Consider the following 24240-nt stretch of genomic DNA (forward strand, 5'->3'; position numbering starts at 1 on the left):
AGCACCCTGTAAATATAAAGAGCAATAGAAAAATAATTTAGATGTGTGGGCTGTATTTGGGGAGCATGTTCACTAGCCAGGGAGCTAAGATGTCCATCAGTAACATAAAATATATAGTCAACCGTGGTAATTGCCTTACAAGAAATGTGGATTAAGTAGTTCAAAAAAGAGAGAGATGACACATTTCACTAGGGGTCAGGGAAATTTTCATAGAGGCTGTGAGATTTGAATTGGGACTTGAAGGATGGAGGGAATGTTGTAAACATTGTGAGTAAACCATGTGAGGAGGTTCATGGGATAGTGTAGTTTCTGCTATGAAAATGTGTTTGTTGGAATTAGATGATGGAAAATCGATATGCTATCTGATGCTGAGATTTGCTCTACAGCCTCTAAAACTAGTTGATAGTTTCTTTCCTATCTGAGAGTTAATTGGTCACTGGAATTTATGTCTCTACTTTTTAAATATTATTGCTTAATTCCCTGCTCCTCACCCGGGAGATTGTAATTCCTTGTGTTTTCTTCCTCCTATTCTAAATTGTTCTTGAACTTTTTTTTTCTGGCTTAATTCCCCATACCAATTAATGTTTCTAAGAATAGAACAATCATAGTGCTCTCAGAAACTTTAGCGTGGAATTAAAGTCAGATACTGAAGTAGCATTTGTACCTGTTTTTGCTGACCGTTTTACATACCAACTTATCGAAGAAAGGAGAGAACTTCAGAGGACAGCGGGAGTTAACTCCTGGAAATCATGAACTGCTGCTGAATGTTTGAAAGGGAGAACTCCGAATTCTCCTTCCATGAGGCAAAGTGAATTCCTTTTACTCTTGTCTCTTCCTTGGAGTACAAGTCTATGTTCCCAGTCTCCTAAATGAGTACGTTCTTCCCATTCGTATGTATTATTTAACCTCAGAGCATTTGCAGGTTTATACTTGTAACCCTGTATAGAAGGATATTGTGTGTAAACGTAAACATTAAAGGAAAGAATATCAATTTCTAGTCATCTCCATAGAATCTCTTTCCCCCTAATACTTCTAAATATTGTTAATCACTAAAAATGTTTAGATTGCTCTCATGGTAATTTCTGGGTTACATTTGTATAAAACATTCTTGGTTCTCTTAAAATACACCGTAGAGGGAAGCATTTCCCATATGGCTTACAAATAATAAATTGCCTTTTAATTTCTATAAATGATGAATAGCTTGTGGTTATTTGGCTTCAAAAATATCACTTAAAATATTTTAAAATGTTAGTATTCTTTGAAAACTGGATATATAGAAATGCTTACTGATGGGTGATGGCTTCAAGTCAGCTGACCTCTTAAATATTACATACAATTTAAATATACACTATATTTTCTGTACTATTTATTTTTGTTAATTTCAGCAATTTCTGAGCTGAGCAGTGTAGAAATCCCTAGAACTTAGTTACATGGTTTGAATGTATGGCTTAAAAAAAACTTCTATAATTAGTGCCTCTTTAAATAAATTTAAAGTCAGTTTTGAGATTATTTTTATGGATCTGAATTTTTATGGAAGTAACTTTCTATAAGAAAATAGCAGCAGAAAATTGTACGTATTTAAGACAACTTTGGGGGAACAAAGAGAAAACCTTCTATTTGACCCTAGTGAATCAAAGTCCTATTGTATGTTAATACTGAGGCCTTGATGAAGTGAATTGAGTAATACTTTATGTTTTACCAGGAATACATGTAAGAATTACAGTTATGTACCACATAACGACTTTCAGTCAGTGATGGACCACATGTACAACAGTGGTCCCATAACATTGTAATACTGTGATATTACTGTGTCTTTATTTTCTTATTAAATTTTTTTTTGTTTTTCTTTTAATCAGAAAAGAGCTGGAGTATACTGTATCTTTTCTATGCTTAGATATGTTTAGATACAAAAATACTTAGCATTGTGTTACAGTTGCTTACAGCATTCAGGACAGTCATATGCTATACTGGCTATACCATAGCCTAGGTGTGTAGTGGACTCTATCATCTAGGTTTGTGTAAGTACATTGTGTGACGTTCAGATGACAGAATCACCTAATGACGCATTTCTCAGAACATATCCAAATCATTAAGCAACACCCGATTATGTATATGTTTAGGTAATTTAGAGTTTCATTTCATTTATTTTTTAGAGACAAGGTCTCACTCTGTCACTCAGCCTGGGGTACAGTATGGCATAATCATGGCTCACTGCAACTTCAAACTCCCAGGCTCAAGCTATCCTCCTGCCTCAGCCTCCAAAGTGCTGGTTTACAGGTGTGAGCCACCATATCCCAACTTAAAGTTTCTTTAAGTAAGAAGTTAATGTTGGAAAATAACAAGTGGCAGATATTTATTTATTCAGCAGACATGAATCAAATCTATTCTCCGTGCAAGGGAGTATAACAGAATCGGCGAAGAGTTACAAGGATATTTATGACTTGGTCTTAGCTCTTAGGGAGTTTATTGTGTAATAGGAATGATAGGTCAAAAGATAAGGTACAAAATATAAGTATTTATGATGAGAACACATGGACACAGGGGCAACAACACCCATTGGGGCCTTTCGGAGGGCGGCGGGGGGGTGGTGCGGGAGGAAGGAGAGGATCAGGAAGAACAGCTAGTGGATACTGGGCTTAATACCTGGGTGATGGGATGATCTGTGCAGTAAACCACCATGACACACATACCTCTGAACTTAAAAGTTCAAAACAAAAACAAAATATAAGTATTTATAAGATACAAAGGGGAGACTCCCTTAAAAAAATACCTTAATGGACAGGTATGGTGGCTCATGCCTGTAAACTCAGCACTTTGGGAGGTAAAAGTGGGAAGATCTCTTGAAGCCAGGAGTTTGAGACCAGCCTGGGCAACATAGTGAGACCTTGTTTCTAGAAAAAAAAAATGTTTTTTAAATTAGCAGGGCGTAGTTGTGTGTGCCTGTAGTCCTAACTACTTGGGATCCCGAGGCAGGAGGATTGCTTGAGCCCAGGAGTTCGAGGTTACAGTGAGCTATGATCATGCCACTGCGCTGCAGCCTGGGTGACAGGGTAAGACCTTGTCTCTAACAAAAAAAGAAAAATGAAATTACCTTAATGGCCATCCACAGGCCAAATTCATCTTGTATTGCCCTTGAGCTAACAATGCTTTTTACATTTTTAAATCGTTGAAAAAAATAATATTTTGTTACTTGGGAAAATTATTTGAAATTCTCATTTTAGAGCCCATAAATAAAGTTTTATTGAAACACAGGCTCATTCACTTACATATTGTCTATGGCTGCTTTTGTGGTAAGATGACAGAATTGAGTAAGTGCATCAGAGATTGGCCTGCAAAGCCAAAATATTTACTTTCTATCTCTTTACAGAGAAAATTTACCACCTCTGCCTTAGGCATGTACATGGAGGTTGGAAGGGAGCCCTTTTGTAGGGAGCCGAGGTCTTTGGCTGCTTGCCATTCGAAATAGTGGCCAGCATTGAAGTAAATCATTTCAGCTGTTTTCTCTCGCCTTCCCACAAGGTGAGACTTAGCTGATCTAGTTGGCTCACATTAGAGTAGGCTTCTGTTCATTAGGAGAAGCAAACTGAGATGCCTACTTCGCCAAGCAGGTAAATGAATAAGGATGCTAGGGTTTAAGGAAATAGAGACTAATGAGGCCTGTGTGAACTGGAGAGATGCATGGCTCAACTGTAGCCTACTGTTGCTGTGTGAATATGTAGTATTGCCAGTTTTAAAAAGAAGTAGAAAGTAAAATGGTCTTAAAAATTTTTTAAAGCTTAAGTATGAACAAAGAAGTAAAATAATGTAAAATCACACTGTAAGAGCCATAGCGTGTCTGAGAGCCCAGGTCAGCCTGGGAGGTCCCCAGTTTTCAGTCTCTGCTCTAAAGCAAGCTAAGTGCCAGCCTGTCTTTCTCATACCCTCTTGGACCTGCCAGTTTCTAGCTGCAGTGAAGGCTTGCACCAGGTCTTTGCTCCTTCAGTCCTAGCTTGAGACTGAGTCTCAACCCGATACAGGTTCTAAGATTGGGGCAGGCAAAGGAGGTAAGAGATGTCCCTCATTGTCTAATATAGTTAACACCAGAAAGCTTTTTTAAGAATTGGATCCCCTGCCTCTCTTTTGACTGCTTTGTATTGTTACTCTTGTCAGCCAGAGCCTGGTCAGGGTGGAGGAGATGAGTGATAGGATTTCAGTACCTCCAGTACCACACCTCACTCTGACCCTGAGAGAGTGGTTGTTAGTGGTGGGAGGAGGGATTAACAGGGAAGGAGCAAGCAGCATAGACCTAATGAGTGATATATAATGGTAGTTACTAAAGAATGTGTAGGACTTAGAAAAGAAGATGTGGAGGAAGGGTATTCCCTGAGAAAGTAGAAGGCAAAAAAATCAGAAAAAGGAAGATAAAAGAGTTCCATGTCCAAGAAAGGGCAAATTCCCATCTGTCTGGAGGCCAGAGGTGTGAAGGGGAATGGTAGGATAAAGGTAGAAACAGTGTGCTGGGACCGGGCTGAAAGGAGCCTGCAATGGCTTGCTGATGAGTTTGGGTCTTATTGAGGTAGGAACCACTGAAGAGTCTGGCATTGGAGCCGGTGAGAGGTTTATTAGATTAGATTCATCTGGCAGCAGCACTTAGGATAGAGTCATTGAGAAGGGTGAGGTTAGTGGGCATGGAGAAGAGAGGAGACTTATTCTTGCTTAGACCCAAGGTAGTCTGGGGACAAGCAGTATGGTCTGAACTAGAGTGCTAGCCACGGGACCGAGGAGGAAGGAATATGTGGGCAGGTGCTTCACAGGTAGTGGGGCAGGGGCCAGTAATGGGAGTGCCAGGGCTGATCCATACGACCTGTTGTCCTCCTTCCCTTTTCATATGTAAAGTACTTACATGTTTGTTGTCTCATTTAATTTCCATAGCAATTCTTAAGAATTTTTCTTCCAATTTATCCCTGTGGAAACGGATTCAGATTAAGTACCGAGTGGCTAAGAAGTGGTACCAGAAGCTAGCAAACTCTGGGCTGCACAGCTGGTCCACAGTGGAACTGTTGGGATTGTTACCATTTTTACTTCGTGAGAAATTAGCTAAGAACTGCATAAGATTATTTATGTGTAGCTTTTTAATGATCTTTCCTTGGCTTTTTAGAATTGGGGAACACAGTTCTAAGATCTTAATTTCATAGTCAAAATTTTCATGCATCCTTTTCATATAAATTAAACTTATATGTAGAGATAAATATCCAATCAGCTTTACTAAATTATATTTATTATCCATTGATTAAAATATAAAGAAGCATAGCTCAGTTCTACCAGTGTGCAGACCATTTAGCAGAAAGCAAACATATTCACTGAAACACAGTGAGGGTTTCAAAACGGTTTGGTTTTTCTCCTTTTTTACCTTGACATACTTATCAGTACTTGAGATCACCAAAATAAATTCATCAGTGGTAGGGTTAGGTTTAGGTTTGTTTTTTCCTTTTATGAGCCATTTGAGATATCCAGTTGTCTTTCTTCCTATATACTCTTATTTCTTCTTTCCAACCTCATGCAATTTTAGTTTTTTTCATTTTGAAATAAAACTAATTTCAAAGAATTAGAACTCTATTATGTGGTGTCTGTTGGAAAAAAATGAAGTGTAATTGTTTTAATTAAAACCACAAAGGGCATTGAAATACATACTGTAATTCTTAAGATGGAAAAATTGAATAAAAATTTTACCTACAAAATTTTGAAGTTTTCTATGCCTATGGGTTTTTTAAAAGTTCAGGTTTAGGTTGCAGCTGTTTCAAAGAGCTTTTTTCCATGCATCTTCAGCTTCTTAATCTACTTTTCTCCTTACTGTGTAGACGGAGATTTTTTTTTTAATGTTCTATCTTGAACGTGGATGCCTCATTCTTAGTTGTCTGAAGAAATTGAAATTAGTCATGTTACCATTATGTAGTTCTGATGACATCTGGTCATGTATTTCTAAACTGAAACAATCACTGTTTTGACAAGTTACTTAAGAAAGAGGACAGAGTTAATGTCAAGGCTTTCCTTCCAAACTGGCACATCTTGCAGGGATTGTTAGAGCAGAAAGGGCAAAAAGCAGCCTTGGGTTAAATTTATTATTTGAACTTACAGTGGTACAGTGATGTAATAAAGTTTGCACAGCTACATTCTTTTCTTGTCAGGGAAATATATAATTAGGGAAGGAGTAAACAAATTGTATATGCCACATTTGTCATGATGCAAATAACTTAAAGTAAATCTGTAGACCACAGAGGTGTTATAACTAGTACATGCTAACTGAGCAATTTGACTGGGTGTGTTTAAAGTTAGATTCTTTGTACTCCAGACTGTGGATTAACAACCAGCGTTTATTGAACAGGATCATACAATTTGCTGGACATTGTTCTAGGCCAAGGAAGAAAGATGAAAAGTCATGTCCTTTGCTGTCAAGGACTTCATCACACATGGTGATAAATACTGACAATGGATTTATTGCATGGTGGCTGAGGGTCAGACAACTTATTTTCCAGTTCTGATTCTTGCTTCCTAGCTGTGATCTTGGCCAACTGCTTCATATCCTTGAGCCTCAGTTTTCTCATTTATGAAACAAGGAAGAAAGTACCTAACTCGTAGGGTTAAATCATGTAATTATATGAAGTATCTGGTGCAGAGCAAGTGGGTAGCTCCTAATTACGTCTGTTTCGTGCTGCTGTAACAGAATACCACAGACTGGGTAATTTATAAAGAACAGGAATTATTGGCTCATCGTTCTGGAGGCTGGGAAATCCAAGATCAAGGGGCCGGTGAGGGCCTTCTTGCTGTATCAGAACGTGGCAGAGGGTATCACATGGTGAGAAGGCAGGCAAGAGGTTGAACTGGCAGCCTGAAGTCCTTTTATAATTGGCATTAGCATTCATGAGGGTAGAGCCCTCATGACCTAAATAATTCTCATTAGGCCCCATCTTCCAACACTGTTGCATTGGGGATTAACTTTCCAACAGATGCTTTTTGTGGGGTGCATTCAAATGGTAGCACTACTGTAATAGAGGGATATGTCAGGTATATGAGGGAACCCTAAACCAGCTGGGGGAAGAGTTAGAACCCTGTTTCCAGAAAAAGTAATGCCTGATTTGAGACTTGGATAGATGGTAAATTAGGGGTTGAATTGAGGGTTGTACATTCCAGGCAAAGGGGACATCTAAAAAGTACATGTTTGCTTCACGTTAATTTTGTTTGCAAGTATACAGATAATATATGTAATTTTAATAACAGAATACTTTTTAAATGGATAGGACTAAAAGTTTGTGCTCAAAATAGTAATTCGTTGCTTCAAGTATGTGTTTCTTAATACAAGTCAAAAATCGAAGCTTAAATGGCATCTGAGAAATTTGAGGATAAAAAAATTAGATAGACCTAGAAGCCTTCTTAATGCTAAATTTAATGTGCGTGTTTGTGTTAATTGCTAGGGATTTGACTTTATTCTACTTCCCTATAGGGCCTGGTATTAAAGCACATTACCCCACTTTGGTTCTCTTAATTTAGATTAATTTGACACAGTTTTTCTGCCTTCTTTTTTATGGTCAAATGACATATGAAAATTAGTGTTAAAATACTTCATATCTGTTTTGATAATATGGTCTCATCGGAATCCCAGAATTCTAGCCATTTTCTAGCCAGGTATCTATCATACTAAGTTGTGTATTTTAAATGATAGTAATGTTGGCTGTTAATTTGAGATGATTTTACAAATAAAGACCAAGCAGTGCTTTCCCTCAGGTGTTTTGAATAACCACTCTTTTTTTCTTTACTTATTGTTTTAAAATTATTATTATTTTTTTTTTTTGTAGAGATGGAGTCCCACTATGTTGCCCAGGCTGGTCTCAGACTCCCAGGTTCAAGTGATCCTCCTGTCTTGGCGCCTCCTAAAGTGTTGGGATTATAGGTGTGAGCCACCAAGCCTGGTCCCTTTACTTATTTTGGCCTCTTGTCTTGATAAGGACAGATATGACATTTGATCTTAGCCAGAAAGCCAAGAAGCGATTGGCTTCTTGTCTTGGGTAACTCAAAACTTTAAAGGGCAGAATAGATACCCAGAAAACCACAGCCACATAGCTGTAATATACCAGCAGTTGAAAAGAAATTTAGCTCTTATTGTATAGAATTAGCAACTTACATTGTTTTTCCGATGCTGGCTTTTAGCCAGCAAAAACATCCACTACCCTGATCATCTCCGAGAGATGGAAACCATTTCTTATGTGCCTCTAGCCATGAGCTGGTCTGTCAGTGAAAGATTATTTCCAACCCTGCTCTCCTAATGGGGATTTCAGGAAGCCAAGGGATTCTATTTAGAACAGCTCAGTCTTGTCTTTGTATTAAGATGTATTAACCTGAGATGCTACTTCTGTCCAGACAGGAAATCACATTGTTCTTAGTTTACCTTCCCTTTAAAGGAAAGCTGGGGAATATGTTAAATCCTATTTACTACCCACCTACTTATTACTGTCATCCATATTTTCTTTATCTTGTCATTACGTTTCTCTGTGTTGTCATTAGTCTTTCCCCGAAGTAAAACATTCATGGCACTTGTCATTTATAATACCAGGATACTAGTGTTAAACTGCTTTCATGAGTGAACAAGAGTTCTTGGTCTTCGAGTCATTCTTCCACGGATAGGGTTGGCTTACTCAACCAAGTCCATCCTAGAGAATCCCTAACTCTTGGGATTTAACGTCCTGGAGAGAGCTGTTAGTGCCATTTTGCGGTGAAAATAGTTACCGTGGTTACTGTGCAAGGCACTGTTTTTTTTTTTCTGCTTTGAACCAAGCAGTGAACTGCCTAAAAATGATCACTTTCCTGCAGTGCCTTTGAGCAGAAATTATTCTCTTGGACTTAGGCCTTAGCATTTTTTTATGCCCATATCGTGTATGATGAGCCCACGACTGGATAGAGCCCCACAGGAACCGTCTACTTTGAGTCCCCATAGGCTTCTGGCCACTGGCCATATGACAGCCTGGAAGAGGGCCAGATTTTTCCTTTGCTCATAGCTGCTAGATAAGTGGCTGAGGGTCTGATAGAAAGAGCAGTCAGTACAAAAGAGACTGAAAAAAAAAAGCCCAGCCTCATGCTTGGTGAGTCTCCTGGCTGTGATGCTGTAGTCATCTATGGTGACATAGTCGGAGCAAAAGAGATCAAGTGCGACCTCAGAGTAACAATGCATATTGTTGGGGGGAGAATGGTTTTCATGTACTTTTTATTCTAGATTGTCAACTACCAGTAGCCTGGTTATCTTTACCATATTTGTCACATCACATACTATGAAAGTAATTTAAGGCTTACAGTTAAAACACAGCTTGTGAAGAGAGCATATAACTTTCCCTTTCAAAACTGCCTTGCAATATAATTTTTAAATATTAATCTAAATATTGCTTCTCAGTTGTTTAAAATATAATTTAAAATGTGAATTCAAATTTGTAACCTTCATTTGTCAATTTTTCAGGGGTTGGCTGTGTAGTTGAACATGTCTTAATTTTTGTTAAACAAATAATGAATGTTTCTTGTGGACAATTTTGAAAATAGAGGAAAGTATAGAAAAGAATAAACAACTGTACTCCCACATGTAGAACAATGCCAGGTGCATGATGGGCTCTCACGTATTTGCTCAGTGAATGTAGAGACAGATACTGTTAATATCATTTGGGTATATATGTCTAGGATTTTTTATTTTTTATTTTATTTATTTATTTTTTGAGGTGGAGTCTCGCTTTCAAGTCGCCCAGGCTTGAGTGCAATGGCGTGATCTTAGCTCACTGCAGCCTCCGCCTCCTGGGTTTAAGCGATTCTCTCGCCTCAGCCTCCCAAGTAGCTAGGGCTACAGGCACCTGCTATCACGCCCGGCTAGTTTTTGTATTTTTAGTAGAGATGGGGTTTCACCATGTTGGCCAGGCTGGTCTTGAACTCCTGACTTCAGGTGATCTGCCTGCCTTGGCCTCCCAGAGTGCTGGGATTACAAGTGTGAGCCACTGTACCCGGCCCAGCATTTTTTAAATGAGTAGTTGTCTTTTTTTTTTTTTTTTTTTAGAAAATAGGGATCAGAACACACAAATACAATGTAATTTCTTCTCTTTAAATTAAAAAAATATTTTGACATTTCTTATTTTTTGTTATTTGACATTTCTTTTGTTTTTGAGACAGAGTCTCGCTCTGTTGCTCAGGCCGGAGTGCGGTGGTGTGATCTCTGCTCACTGCAACCTCCTCCTCCTGGGTTCAAGCGATTCTCCTGCCTCAGCCTCCTGAGTAGCTGGGATTACAGATGTATGCCACCATGCCCGACTAATTTTTTTATTTTTGTAGAGATGGGGTTTCGCCATCTTGACCAGGCTGGTCTCGAACTCCTGACCTCAGGTGATCTGCCCACCTCGGCTTTCCAAAGTGCTGGGATTAGAGGCATGAGCCACCATGGCCTGCCTGTTATTTGACATTTCTTTTCATTATTATTCTTATTTTTTTTATGATAGCTGGAAGATTTAAATTTGCCTGTGGACTTTAGGAAGAGGGCAACCTCACTTTAGGCATGTCTGGTAAATGAAGCTGTATATAATTTTATTAGGTAATGGCTGCTGTGGATCCTCATTAAATATGTGACCTTAACTCCATACCTTTTTACATTATGGTCTCTGGAGTAGGGTCCTTTATTCCTACTGCCCACACCTAAGTTTAGAGACATTCTCACTCAGTCTGTCCAAGTGCATTCTTCTCTTCCTCCTTGTTAGTGTCTGATTTCTACCAAACTCATCTGCTTATTCTCTTTTTTTTCCCTACATGAACTCTTTGCTCTAGCCAAATGGTTTTCTCCAAATCCTGCATTTTCTTTTTCTTTCTTTCTTTCTTTTTTTTTTTTTTTTGAGATGGAGTCTCACTCTGTCACCTAGACTGGAGTGTAGTGGCGCAATCTTGGCTCACTGCAACTTCTGCCTCCCCGGGTCCAGTGATTCTCCTGCCTCAGCCTCCCGAGTAGCTGGGACTACAGGCGCGCACTACCACGCCTGGCTCATTTTTATATTTTTAGTAGAGATGGGGTTTCACCATGCTGGCCAGGTTGGTCTCGAACTTCTGACCTCATGATCCGCCTGCCTCGGCCTCCCAAAGTGCTGGGATTACAGGCGTGAGCCACCACGCCTAGCCCCAATCCTGCATTTTCTGTTAACCTGTTTATATTAGTAAAGTGTGGGATCTTGAGAGATAGTATTCTGGAGGTGTCACATAGCAGAGAAGCTTATTCAAGTTACAAGAGAATAGTTCGTTTTTCCAGTAAAGACTTATGATTGACATTTAAAACTTTTAGTACTTCTAAAACTAACTGCTTCCCTCTGCACCCTCCTTCCCCTAAAAAGAGAGAGAAGGAAAGCAAGAAAGAAATTAGTTGGCATATGCTTACTGTGACATTTGTCTTCTCTGTGGCAATTAAAACTGCAAAACATTCTTACAGGTCAGTTGTTCCTTGATTCTTTGGGTAACATGGCTAGTGTGGCAAACATGGTTTCATCATGCCTGCAAATTTTGATTATATTTCCTCCTCCTTTCATCAAACCCTGCTCTCAACATTACCTAGTTTGTAATTAAAATAGGCTTGTGCTGGGGTGATCCACACTAATCATTTGACATAGTTAACCACCACTTTGATAAGCCATAGCACTGACCTTGCCTTAACCAAATGAACTTGACATCTTGTAGCTTTAGGCCTTCTAAGTATTAGTTTCTCTTCACAATCAGTCTAGCAGTGGAGCTTTCATTGACATTGTTCATTCATTCTTTATTGTATCTGCATATGAGGAAGCCACAAAGTTAATGTTTTTTAAAAAGGTATGGACTCCGTTTTCAGACTTATTACCTACTTAGGGGTTAAAGTCACTAATAAGTCTTTGAGTAATTAAAACGTTGTGGTATAGACTGGATGAGGCAAGAACATACAGGTAGCATGGCACAGTGGGTAGCCTCTGGAGCCATTAAGATTGGAATTTAGATCTTGGTCCCTCAACTCAGTGGCCCTGTATCTTACCCATCCTGAAGCCTCCAGTTTTCCTTCTGGGAATTGAACAGGAGAGGTTATGGGGAGGATTTTCCCCATTTTGAGTTTCCTTTCCACTTTTTTGCAGCATTTAGTAAAGGACCGTGAAGACTAGGGAAGTCAGCCCAGAACTTCCCGAAGGAATGAAGACTGGAGCTAGACCTTGATAGCGGGTTAGGTCACATGGAGAAGGGAAAAAGACATGGAAACAAGTCTGTAGAAAGAGCATTGAGAACATATGCAGGGAAGAGACTCCATGAAAGCAGTGCATTAAAACGTGTGTTAGAAGGGGTAGAGTCTGGAATCTGAAAGATGGGAAAGAAGATTCTTAAAATCGAGGCATGAGATGAGAATATGAGTGAACATAGGAGCTCAGGCAGTGGCAGAGAAAGGGCAGATACAAGGAGCATCTCCAAGGAAAAATCATCAGGATTTGACGGGTGAGACCGTAGAATGAAAGAAATTTTCAAGGTTTAAGCTGGGTGATTACTGTGTCTGTCATGTATTCATTCATTCTTAGAATACTTAAATGGAAAACCTGCTATTGCAGTGTTCTGTTCTAGGTATTGGGGATTAACCACTAAATAAAACAGAAGCCCCTGCTCTTTTGAAACTTACTTTCTAGTGTTAATTATGTTAAAAAATTTAGTGTCAGCAATTTTAGGATCTTGAGATGTCATCATCAAGCTCATGATTCTTTTATGATCTAAAAGTTAAATGGGAAATGTCGATGAAAGTGCATCCAGTATCTTCATGAACTCAGTATACAGTATTTCCGTGTTTCAGAACTGTAAAGATAAGAATGAAACTGTTAAACTGAAAATACTGAATTTCACAGATCAAAGAAAGTGGTACTACTCTAGATGTAGTATTAATAGTTCACCTTATAATTAATAAATTTCAGGAAATATCATGAAGTTTGGAACACCTAGGGAATTGTTGAGTTGTAAAAGGCTCCTTTTGTAGACTTTGGTTGGGTTAAAACTAGGTTCATTTAAAAACCAGGAGGAAGTGGTTAGGTTGAACAAGGCTTTAATACTTGATGGCTTTTGTTCATGTGAGTTTTGTCAGCTTATTTCTGAAGTGCTATGATGTTTTAGTGTTCAAACAGTTTTCTTCAATTCTTTAAGGTAAAATAATTTGTTATTAGTAGATAACTCCTTGACAGAAAATGTTGACATAAGAAATAAAGAAGTTTGAAATTTAGAATACAGTTTTCCATGTTATGTTGAAAGCTTGCATTGGAAGAACATTATCTAATTAAAATTATGATGCATTTAGATATTCATTTGGTTTAGAAAACTTTCCTGCCTTTCATTTAAATGACCTAGTTGTATTTCATAGCATTTTAATGATAACCACAACTAGTCAGCTGTAACAACAGAATGTAAAGATTATATGTAATTCTTTTTTTTTTGTTTTTGAGATGGAGTCTTGCTCTGTCACCCAGGCTGGAGTGCAGTGGCGCGATCTTGGCTCACTCCAAGCTCTGCCTCCTGGGTTCACGCCATTCTCCTGCCTCAGCCTCCCGAGTAGCTGGGACTATAGGCACCTGCCACCACGCCTGGCTAATTTTTTGTATTTTTAGTAGAGACGGGGTTTCACCGTGTTAGCCAGGATGGTCCCGATCTCCTGACCTCGTGATCTGCCCGCCTTGGCCTCCCAAAGTGCTGGAATTACAGGTGTGAGCCACTGTGTCTGGCCAAAGATTGTATATAATTCTTAAGGAAATCAGTAAAGGGGTTTGGACCTAATAGGACTCATAAATTTTTTTGCATTTAAAAATATTCTTAAGAAATGATCAGGATTCTGAGCTGCTTTAGATATATTACCTCTCAGGGTCTGAATTTCTTTTTCTTAAGGATAATTTTATGTTTTTTCAATTTTCTTCAGGTAAAAGTGCAGTTTTAAAGTGTCTCCTGGATATTCACAAAATTTTTCAGGAAAATGACCCAGCGTACATACTGAATGATCTCTACATCTCAGACTACTGTGTGTGGATTCAGAAAGTCAAGTAAGTAAGTTTTCATAGAGTTACTTATGAATTTTTAGATGCTCACATTGCTGAAATGCCTATTTACCCAGGAGGAAGAAAACGAAATAACCTGAGGAGTATGTTTTTTGTTTTTTGTTTTTTTTTGAGATGGAGGTTTGCCCTTGTTGCCCAGGCTGGAGTGCATTGGTGTGATCTCGGCTCACTGCAACCTCCGTCTCCCAAGTTCAAGTGATTCTTGTGTGTCTGCCTCCCAAGTAGCTGGGATTACAGGCATGTACCACCACGCCTAGCTAATTTTTTATTTTTAGTAGAGACGGGGTTTCACCACATTGGCCAGGCTGGTCTTGAACTCCTAACCTCAGGTGATCCACCCACCTCAGCCTCCCGAAGTGCTGGGATTACAGGTGTGAGCCACTGTGCCTGGCCAGGAATAAGTTTTAATGGGAAGGAAACCCATAGACCTACCAAACACTAAAAAGCAACTGGATTAACATGGGGAGCTTGGTGAATTCGCTTAGGGAAGGAGGTACACAGATGGTGAAAAGTTAATTTTATTTGAAAAAATTGGTATTGGTATGTCCTGGAAAACAGGTATTTAAACAGTTGTGATATTGATTGCCTTGCTATTGACTGTCCAGTATGAAATCTCAAGACTGGGTGTCTGAACTTGTATCTGTAGTTTACTTACAGTAGAGTGTGAGTGTGTGTCGATGTATGTGCATTCATGTTTGTGTGTGCAAACATCTTAGTATGCAAACTGCATCAATTGAATCCAGATGAGAGCTCTGCATTTATTGGCTAGCCACTGGCTTACCACCTGCAGAGCCTAATAGCATGATTCTTGATAACGCATGTATGGAAGAGTCCGAACACTCACAAATGAGCTCCAGCACTTGGTATATAAAAATTTTTAAAAGTGTTTACCATTGCGTCAATCAAAGAAACATAGTAGATTAACGATTACATTTTAAAATGCAGTGAATTTTTATTTTGTGAAGTTCTGTAGATATGATTCTTATTAGACATGACAGAATTCCATTTCAGTAGCAAGAGGCTATTAATTAAGAACTTATAAATTGGCCAGGCATGTTGGCTCATGCCTGTAATCCCAGCACTTTGGGAGGCTGAGGCAGGAGGATCGCTTGAGTTCAGGAGTTCAAGACCAGCCTGGGCAACATAGTGAGACCCTGTCTGTATTAAAAAAAGCAAAACAAAAAACCTATAAAGGGAACTCTTAATTGGAATGACTCCTAGGTGCTATAGAAAATGATAGCTACAAGGTCAATTGTGACTTAGAAGAAAAATAATCTTGATATTTTTGCTACTGCCATGATTGATAAATAAATGCTTTAGTGTGGATTTTAATGTCTGTTTTGAATGAGCCATTATATGGGATTTATTTTTTATTTCTCTTCATGGGGGAGCAATTATATTGCAGAATGAAATACGAAAAAACTTGAGGCTATACCTGTTATACAGAAAATGCTTAGGGATTGCTCAAGATAATGCCTAATAACATACAGCAGGTGGTGTCAGCATTTGTGTTGGAAATCTAGCTTTCGCCGGATGGAAAATTGAATGTTTAACCCCTGAGGTCATAATGGCATGTCATCACTTCATTTGATCCTCCTGCTAATTGAGCTTATCAAATACACTGCTGCCATTTCCTGTTGTTACTTTCATTTTCATAATAAAATTAAATGGGGATAGTCTATTTGTGTGGGTTTTGGTTTTTCTTTCTTTCTTTTTTTTTTTTTTAGGAATGATGATTTTGTAAACATGTAATGAATATTGAGGTCATGTGCCAGGATCCCATTTCTATGAGTGCCTGTTTCTCTCTTTGTGATATTCTTTATTAGCTAGAGAGAAGTTTGTTTTTCATTAAAGGAGAAAGATATAGGCTGTCAAGTAGGTGTAGGGATTATCAGACCTTCCCTGAAAAAACTTTGTCTCTTGGTTTTATGTTGTGGGAAATGAAGCGAAATTCTTAGGTTCTTTGTAATTGTTGTGCTAATAGTACTTTTTAAAAATGGGATAATGTATTGGGGAGTGAGGTAGGAGAGAGAAACCGGCAGGAACTCTTCAAATTACTTTGCAAAAGTTGTTTTTTCAACTTTACCAATTTGAACATAACTTTCTTTTCCCTAAACAGGCGTGTTGCTTTCAGTTTGTATGTTAAATTTTAACTGTAGCCCAGCTGTTTTTTTCTCTCTTTTGAAATAAAACATTTGTTTATCTAATTTTTATAAAAATTTCTAGTTTCATTCTTAATTTTACAAGCACAACATGATTGAGCTTTCTAGTATTTTCTTTACTGTGAACTTCTTAGGTCTAAATAATTCTACTGCAGTGTAGATCCATGATTTTCGTAAATAATTTTTTCCTCACTTTTACCTTCTGGTTTATTTCTTCTACATATAGTTTATCAGCGAAATCTAGCACCTTATTTTTATGTTTGAAAAGAGCCGTGTATTTTTCTTAGTTTAGTTTGATGTTTTTGATTATAATAATAAAAACTATGTAAGGTTTTGTTTGAAATACCAGGTAATTGCTAAATTCTGACTAGCACAAAAACAGCATTCCATTTTTACAGTCAGATATATGCTTTGGCAAAAACCTGTTGAAACGTAGGTAGCAAAGTCATTCTTACATTGAATTGATGAAGTTATAGCAACATTTATTGTTACTTCTGCTTTTGTACTAGGTTTCCCTATGTTATTTTTCCCTATGATATCTGTGTCTTCTAATGCATATTTGCAAAGCTGAAAAACTGAAGCTCTTGGCCTCTCATTCTGAGTTACAGATTTTACAAATTGTTTTTCTGAAAAGAACGCTCCCTACCACCCTTCACTATAAGCTTCACTGAAAGTTTTGAGTGTGGTGCTCACTACAGCAAATGTTCTCTGGTTGGCAGCCTTAGAAAGTGATTTGTTTGAGGTTATATGTCTTAAAAGAGATAGGTCAGGTCTTCTGGTTCCAGATTTCATATTTTTCAAGATATGCCAGTTATGCAACCAATTGTCTCCACCCATAGCATGTGGAAGAAAGATAAAAGCCCTTTCTTCAGAGAGATTTTCCTGTAGGAAAAGGAATGAATGAAACGTCTGTCTTTCTCATGGATGTTCCCATAGCACTTGGTTGAGAGATCACTGGGCACCTCTCATGCCTGCCTTATATTGTAGGAATCTAGATGTGTATCTCTTTCCCCTCTAAAATGCTAAGGTCTATGTGAATAAGCACCTGTCTGGGCCCATCACAGTTTGTGAGCGCAATCAGTTTTACTCAAATTGAATGATACCTATTAGACCGGATTAAAGGAACATTTTTCATTTTTTTTTAAATGTAGCACTTTAAAAATATAAATCAATTCTAACTTATTTTTATTGGTATTTCAGCTACATATACAAGTTGCCCGATTCTTTGCTGGTGGGCTGCCATCAGTAGCAGTGATAGTTCTGACCTTCTGAAATTTAACAGTTCCGTGGTATCCAACCCTTTGGCTTCCATGGGCCATACTGGAAGAATTGTCTTGGGCCACACATAAAATACACTAACGATAGCATGGACCAAAAAAAAGATCCATGCATAATTTTTATGATATCCATCACTACAGATAAGCAAAAAAGTCCTTGCATTCAAATAGTTGGCACCTTTTTATATAAGGTGGGATAGAAAATAATGAACTGTAATACATTCCAGCTCTACTTCTCATTGACCGTATGACCTTAGCAAGTCACTTTGTCACTTAATCTAATTCAACCAGTATTAGTATTTTGATATTTCCTCTATTTGTTTCCCAATGCATTTTTAAACCAGTGGAAGCAATACTGCACATACCATTCTGTAGCCTGTTTTATACTCATGATAATACCCTATAAACCATTTCCCTTTATAACATAATATCCATTACAGAGTTTTTTTTAAGTAACTATTCCTCATTATAAAAAGAGTACATATATGCTCACTGAGAAAATTTTACATTAAAACTGTATGGTTTTAATACATAGCACATTTTGAAATGACAAGGGATCAAGAACGGTATTCTTTTGTTTTTGCTACATGGAAAAATTTTATTGTTTTTAAATGAAACTAAAATCTAAAATCCTGACTCTTACCAGTACAAATGTGAACCTGTAATTAAGATGTTAAATCACACTTTTCCTCTCTAGTATAGTTTTTTTCAGTAGGTAGTTCTGGGGAAAAAGAAAAAAAGTGTTTTTGAAATGCTAAACCCTCTGCATTAAACTGATTAATGGTTAATTAACTCTAATACTTAGTGCAATTAACTTTTTTTGCTGAAATCTTCTGACCTTTTGGACACTAATGTGGGAAGTTTGTAGAGGGAAACAGCTATATCACAAAATACTTATCTGTCATTTGATAAATCATGAACCTCAGTTTCCTCAGTTGTAAGTAAACCTAAGTCATTTCAGCACTGAAGTTCTAAAATTTTAGAAAACATAAGACCTTATGATTGCTTTAGATTCTTGAGTTGCTTTCTATGTGCATGTGCTTTTGAAGGGGGTAGGATTATGCTAAGAACAGGGTAGATAACATACATCTCTTCCTTCTGGCTCTCTGTTGTTCCTGGTTCCTCTGCCAAAATGAGGGAGTGAGAGAGACTCATATGCAGAGGTGCAACATCAGAATTGCATGTAAAAGTGGAGTCATGTATTTTTTTTCAACCAGTAGTTATTGAGTTCTATTATGTGCCAGGTGGTGAGATAGGTGCTGGGAATACTGTGGTGAACAAGAGAGATATGTCGTCGTAAAGTTAGTCTTCTAGTGGGAAATGCAGATGTAATATATTATACCCAATAGCGGCTACAGTGGGCAAGTATGGGTGCTGTGGAAGCATCTAAGAGGACACAGGGCTGTAGGAAAAGGCTTCCAGAGGAAGAGTTTAAGCTGAGAGCTGAAAGGTTTGTAAGAATTGGTCAGATGCAGGTGGGGAAGTGGGGATGAAGAGTATTTCAGACAGTAGACAAAAGAATATGGCCCATTTGAAGGGCTTGAAAACCCAGGATGCATAGATTATAGTACAGAAAGGATAGGAAAGAAGTGAGGCTAGAGGTTCATGTAGAGGCTTGGCCACCTAAAGATGCTTGGCCTTTGTCCTGGGAGAATATGGAGCATCTGAAGAGTTTTAAGTGATAAACTGCCTGTGTGAGTGAGGGGATGAGACTGACATTCTGGGAAGATCCATCAGGTGACATTGTGGGGAATGAATTGTGGTGGGGGCAGAGCTCAGAGCTCGAGACTGAAAGGCCAGTTAAGAAGCAGGGTAATCCAGGAAAAATAGCCTGAGCCAGGTGAGTGAGAATGGGGAAGGAGACTAGTCATCAGATTTGAGAGGCAGATGAGACAGACTTAGTAATTGATTGGATGCTGCTGGGAGAGAGAGAAGGGGAGGAGCCAAGATGAGATGTGGGTTTTGACTTGGGCATCTAACTGGGCTGTTGAAGGTGCATATGCCAAGATTAAATAATAATGAAGAGGGTATAGTTTGGGAGAGAAGGTGAGGAGTTCAGTTTTGGAAATGTTGATTTAATGCCTCTAAGGAATATCAGTAAAGAGGGAGCCGGGAACGTTTGGAGCACAGCTGGGACAGATGTATAAAGAAGAGTTTAGACAAGAAGGGAAATGAATTAAGTCACAAAACATAAAAAATGTTCTCTGGTTACATGGTACTGTGTTACCTATAAGTATAATAATAATTGGAGTGGATGCATTTCAAGCTGGGAAAATAACATCATGCAGATGAGTAGACAAGGAGCACATGTATGCAACATGGTGAACAAATTTTCTTGTTCTAGCTACAGTGTATAGGTAGGACAAGAGTGGATGTGAGGCTTTTTGCATTTGGATCATAGTTTATCCTTGCTGTCTCCCTTTATTGTTGAACAAGAGGGTCTACTGTTAACATTTCGAGGGTCACGGTGTTATAGTAATAGGGTCAGATAAGAAATCCTATCTCTCTAGTCTGTGTGCCGGAGCCTGCCAGTATTCTTAACTAATTCTTTTTGTTTTTTAAGAGATGGAATTTCGCTATGTGACCTCCAGCTCCAGAGCTCAAGTGAACCTCTTGCCTCTGCCTCTGGAGTAGCTGGGAATACAGGAGCACGGCTCATGACTACTTCTTGTCAATTGGTCCCATAAGAGAAACTCACTCAGACTTTTACAGCAAAATTGGGGAGCTTTATTGGTGACTATAGGTTATCCCCTGGAACTATATGTTCAAGAGTACAGCTGGATACCAGGAGGTCAGATGATGAGAAAGTGAGGCATTTGGCTTGCTCTTGCATGTGGTCTTGCGTGGTGCTGCTTTCTGCAAGGCACTGCCACTCTTCTCTCTCACTGCACATGGAGGATGGCCACTCCACAGCTCTGAGTTTACATGTCTTTACTTTCAGTGGGGATAGATTCCCTTGTTTGTAATTCCAGGGGAGGAAGAATGTGATTGGCTCAGCAAGGGTAAGTGTGTTTTCCTGGTCCAGTTGCCTTGGTCACACTGGGATGAGAAGTAGTGAGTGGCATTTCTAAGAAAGTGAAGGTGGAGGACATGCAGCCACCTGAAGAAGACACTGCTGTAGTTTCACAGTACCATTTTGAGCCATAGCTGGAGGAAAGCCATGACACCTACCACCCCCCAAGTCACTGATGTTCATAACAAATCTACAGAGTGGAAGGTGATTTTGGGGATCTGTTAAATTCAGGCACGCAGAGTGATAATCAGACACTCTAGGTGGTTTTACATTGGTATGGGAAATTACTTCTCTGACACATGGTGAAATGCTAAGTGTTACATTAGCTGCTAATGATTAGCATGTAGAAATTTCAAGAAACAGTTGTGCGTAATTTCAAGCAAGTTAAACCTCCTTGGATTAAAATCATTCTTGGTAAGGTGCTTATTCCGGCATGTCAAGTTGCTCTTTAGTTTTACTGTTTATTTTTAATTAAATCCACAAATTCATCCTGGATGGGAGTGGGTTTTTATCTCCATAAGAAAAGATTAGTACAAGGCAGTATCCATTCACTTGGATCCATTCAGCATGGTTTCATACAGAAAGGATTTACTTAATGGTTCTGTACCTTATCACCAGTAGTTCAGCAGTGCCCACTGGGGACTGTTGCTCTTCATTAGACTTCTCTTACAAGAAGTGTTTCAATAAATCACAGGATTACAAATGTTCCTACAGATCTAAGACTAAAATAACCTTTTATAAAGATATGAATGCTTCCTGTAACTAAGTGTATTGAAAAAACTAACAAAAGAATCATATATTTGAATGTTAAAGGTTTGTGGGATATTTTTGTTGTTCTTTTTTTTTTTAATTTGTAATTTGTATCTTTTTTCTTTTAGGTAAACTTTTTATTTTAGAATAGTTTTAGATTTACAGGAAAACTGCAGAGATAGTACAGAGTTCCCATGTACCCTACCCAGTTTTCTCTGTTAACCTCTTATAGTGGAATGATATATTTGTCACAATTAATGAACGAATATAGATGTTATTATTAACCAAAGTTTATTTAGATTTTAAGTTTTTACCTAATGTCCTTTTTCTCTTCCATGAGACCACATTTTGTTTTGCTTTTACTGAAGAACTGGAAATTGAGTAGTGCTCAATTTCTTGGACATTTTGGTTATTCAAGAGCTTAAATGCTGTGAAAGGTAAGTGAAATATTGTTGAGATACTCAGATACCTGAGGAGCTTAATACATACAAACATTCTAATCATCATGAATCCAGACTTGGAAAAAATGGGTTTGACGTATTTGAGAATTTTTAGAAATAGAAACATAATTCATTTATCATTTTTACTTACACATGTACCATGGACATCATGATTATGATACATTGATAAAAATAGAGAAAGCTTAGGGCTGGGCGTGCTGGCTCATGCCTATAATCCCAACACTTTGGGAGGCTGAAGTGGAAGGATCAGTTGAGGACAGGAGTTTGAGACCAGCTTGGGCAATATGATGAGACCGTGTCTCAACAAAACAAAACTTAACTGGGCGTGATGGCATGTGCTTGAACCCAGGAGTTCAAGGCTGTAGTGAGCCAAGATCATGCCACAGCACTCCAGGCTGAGTGACAGAGGGAGACCCCATCTCAAAAAAAAAAAAAAAGAAGTTTATAAAAATAAATTGGGCAAGGCCTTTATAGTTTCATCTTAATTTTCTTAAGGTCGAGGAGGTTAGAGGAGAAAATGTGGAGATACATATGAACCATTTTCAGAGGTGAATAAGCATGGAAAATACTCTATCTAGGGAGTAGTATGTATATCAAGCCCATTTTATAGCTGTGGCTGGGTGGCTGTGTTAGATGTCTCTGTTCTTTCTTGTTTTAGTCCCTGATACTTGGCTCTAGACTGCCCAAGTCCTTGGTTTTGGCTTGGTGGAGCCATGGCTTTTTACAGAGTAAGCAAATTGCTATTTTCCTTCATCTCCTTGTTCTTGTATATTTTTGTACCTCAAAGCTCTTTGGAGGGAGACCCACAGGATCAAGTGAATTAGGGTGGTGATTGATTTAGTCAGGTTTTGTAAACCAGTATTCTCTACTTCACGTAGAATTTTCACTGTGCTTGAATTGTCTTAACATCTTATTCAGAGAAAAGGCTTACATTGATTAATGTGGCATATGTGTGGTTATCATACTTAGAAAGTGCTCTGTTTAAGGAGAGCTTTGTCAAGAGCATTCTTTCAATGGAGTCACAAGAAAGCTTTTTTAAAAAGCTGACAACTTCAAGTACAATTTCCTTTTTCTTCTGTCTATTATGATTGAAACCCAATCTTTGTTATAACATAATTATCTCAGCTGAAGCCAACAGGGAGTTGCTGCCTTAATGTAAGGGGTGTGAAGTCCCCTAAATAAATAGAGGATTAATTACATTCCCAGCATGTTGCAAAGGTGATGAGATTGATTGTGATCATTTGACTTGTCCCATTTCCTGCTCTGACTACTTTCTTGCATAAATAGAAGCTGGGAAAATAATAAACAGAGCTATGGAACATATCTTTGGGCATGGAGTGTTGGAAAAGGACCTTCTTGAGGTATATTTCTGGATTTTAAGTGATTTATATGACGTTTTACAGTTTTTTCATTGATTATTCTTGTACTGTTTCAATTTAAACAGCTTTCAAGGAAATTGTTTTTGCTTCAGAAAACATAGATATTAGCAGAATGGTGAGAGAAATTGACAAATTCTATTTTAATGGTTGGATATAAGCAAATTCTGATCCAATTTTAGATGTTTTCATTTAGTGTGGCATTATGGAAGGTTTAAACTAAAGGAAATATTAGCCATTACATGTTTCTATTGTCCTTTTCACATGAGAGCTTCATACTTCTGTTAAACTTAAAGTGATAAATTACGACTTTCATGAAGTGGATCATGTTTTCTGTTTTGTGCTTGTCTTACTGTCTTTTCCTGGAGAGTTTTATAATATCCTGAAACTGTGATTTAGAGTATTTATTTATTCTCTAAATTTTCTATTGCTGTGGCTTCCTATGGAGGTCCACTTTTTCCAGGGAGTACGTAAAACAATCTTTTTGGGGTATAGGAGAACCGTAATAGACCTTGTACCTATAATTATTTTTTGAGAATGAAATTAAGCTTCATAAATATTTCATACATGGATTGATGGCAAAAATGATTTTTAGTGGCTACTTACCATACCTTTTTTTTTTAGTGATGTGGTATTTGATTAGAAGCTTAAAAGGCCACTGCTTCATGGAACAGCCATTCCTATTTTCAAAATGAGTCATACACCTTTTTTCTCAAAGCCTAAGTTATGGCAGGGCCGGGATTGCCTCTGCCAGGAAGTTAGTGTTGGGGTTCGGGGACTCTCGTCAGTCTCTGCCAATTAAAGACTCCTAATGGTATGGTCTCTTCTTTCTGCTCTGTAATTTTATATAAATAATAAAATGGTGCACCAAAACAATGAGAAAAACTGCATTTGTAGTGTCAAATTAACTACCTGACTTAAATGCTAAGTTCATATTTGAGAAGACTCAAGCACTGAAGAATTATCTAATTATTATGTTTATTTCATTTCATATAGGGTATAAGGGCTTTCTTTTTTCTGAAATAAGAGCCCTTCTTGAAAATCTCACCTGAGGCTGTGCATGGTGTCTCACGCCTATAATCCCAGCACTTTGGGAGACCAAGGTGAGCGGATCACCTGGGGTTGG

General features: G+C 38.2%; 1 protein-coding gene across 1 annotated transcript in view; it reads left to right on the forward strand.

Moving 5' to 3' along the window:
• SHQ1 (SHQ1, H/ACA ribonucleoprotein assembly factor) overlaps positions 1 to 24240 on the forward strand; it is a 105640-nt gene that overhangs the window by 43251 nt on the left and 38149 nt on the right. Inside the window, exon 10 of the mRNA XM_054479569.1 lies at positions 13940 to 14060. Coding sequence (XP_054335544.1) covers positions 13940 to 14060 — 121 coding nt within the window. The remainder of the gene's footprint in view (positions 1 to 13939; positions 14061 to 24240) is intronic.

This window comes from Pongo pygmaeus, chromosome 2 (genome assembly GCF_028885625.2).
Source record: "Pongo pygmaeus isolate AG05252 chromosome 2, NHGRI_mPonPyg2-v2.0_pri, whole genome shotgun sequence".
Lineage (NCBI taxonomy): Eukaryota > Metazoa > Chordata > Mammalia > Primates > Hominidae > Pongo > Pongo pygmaeus.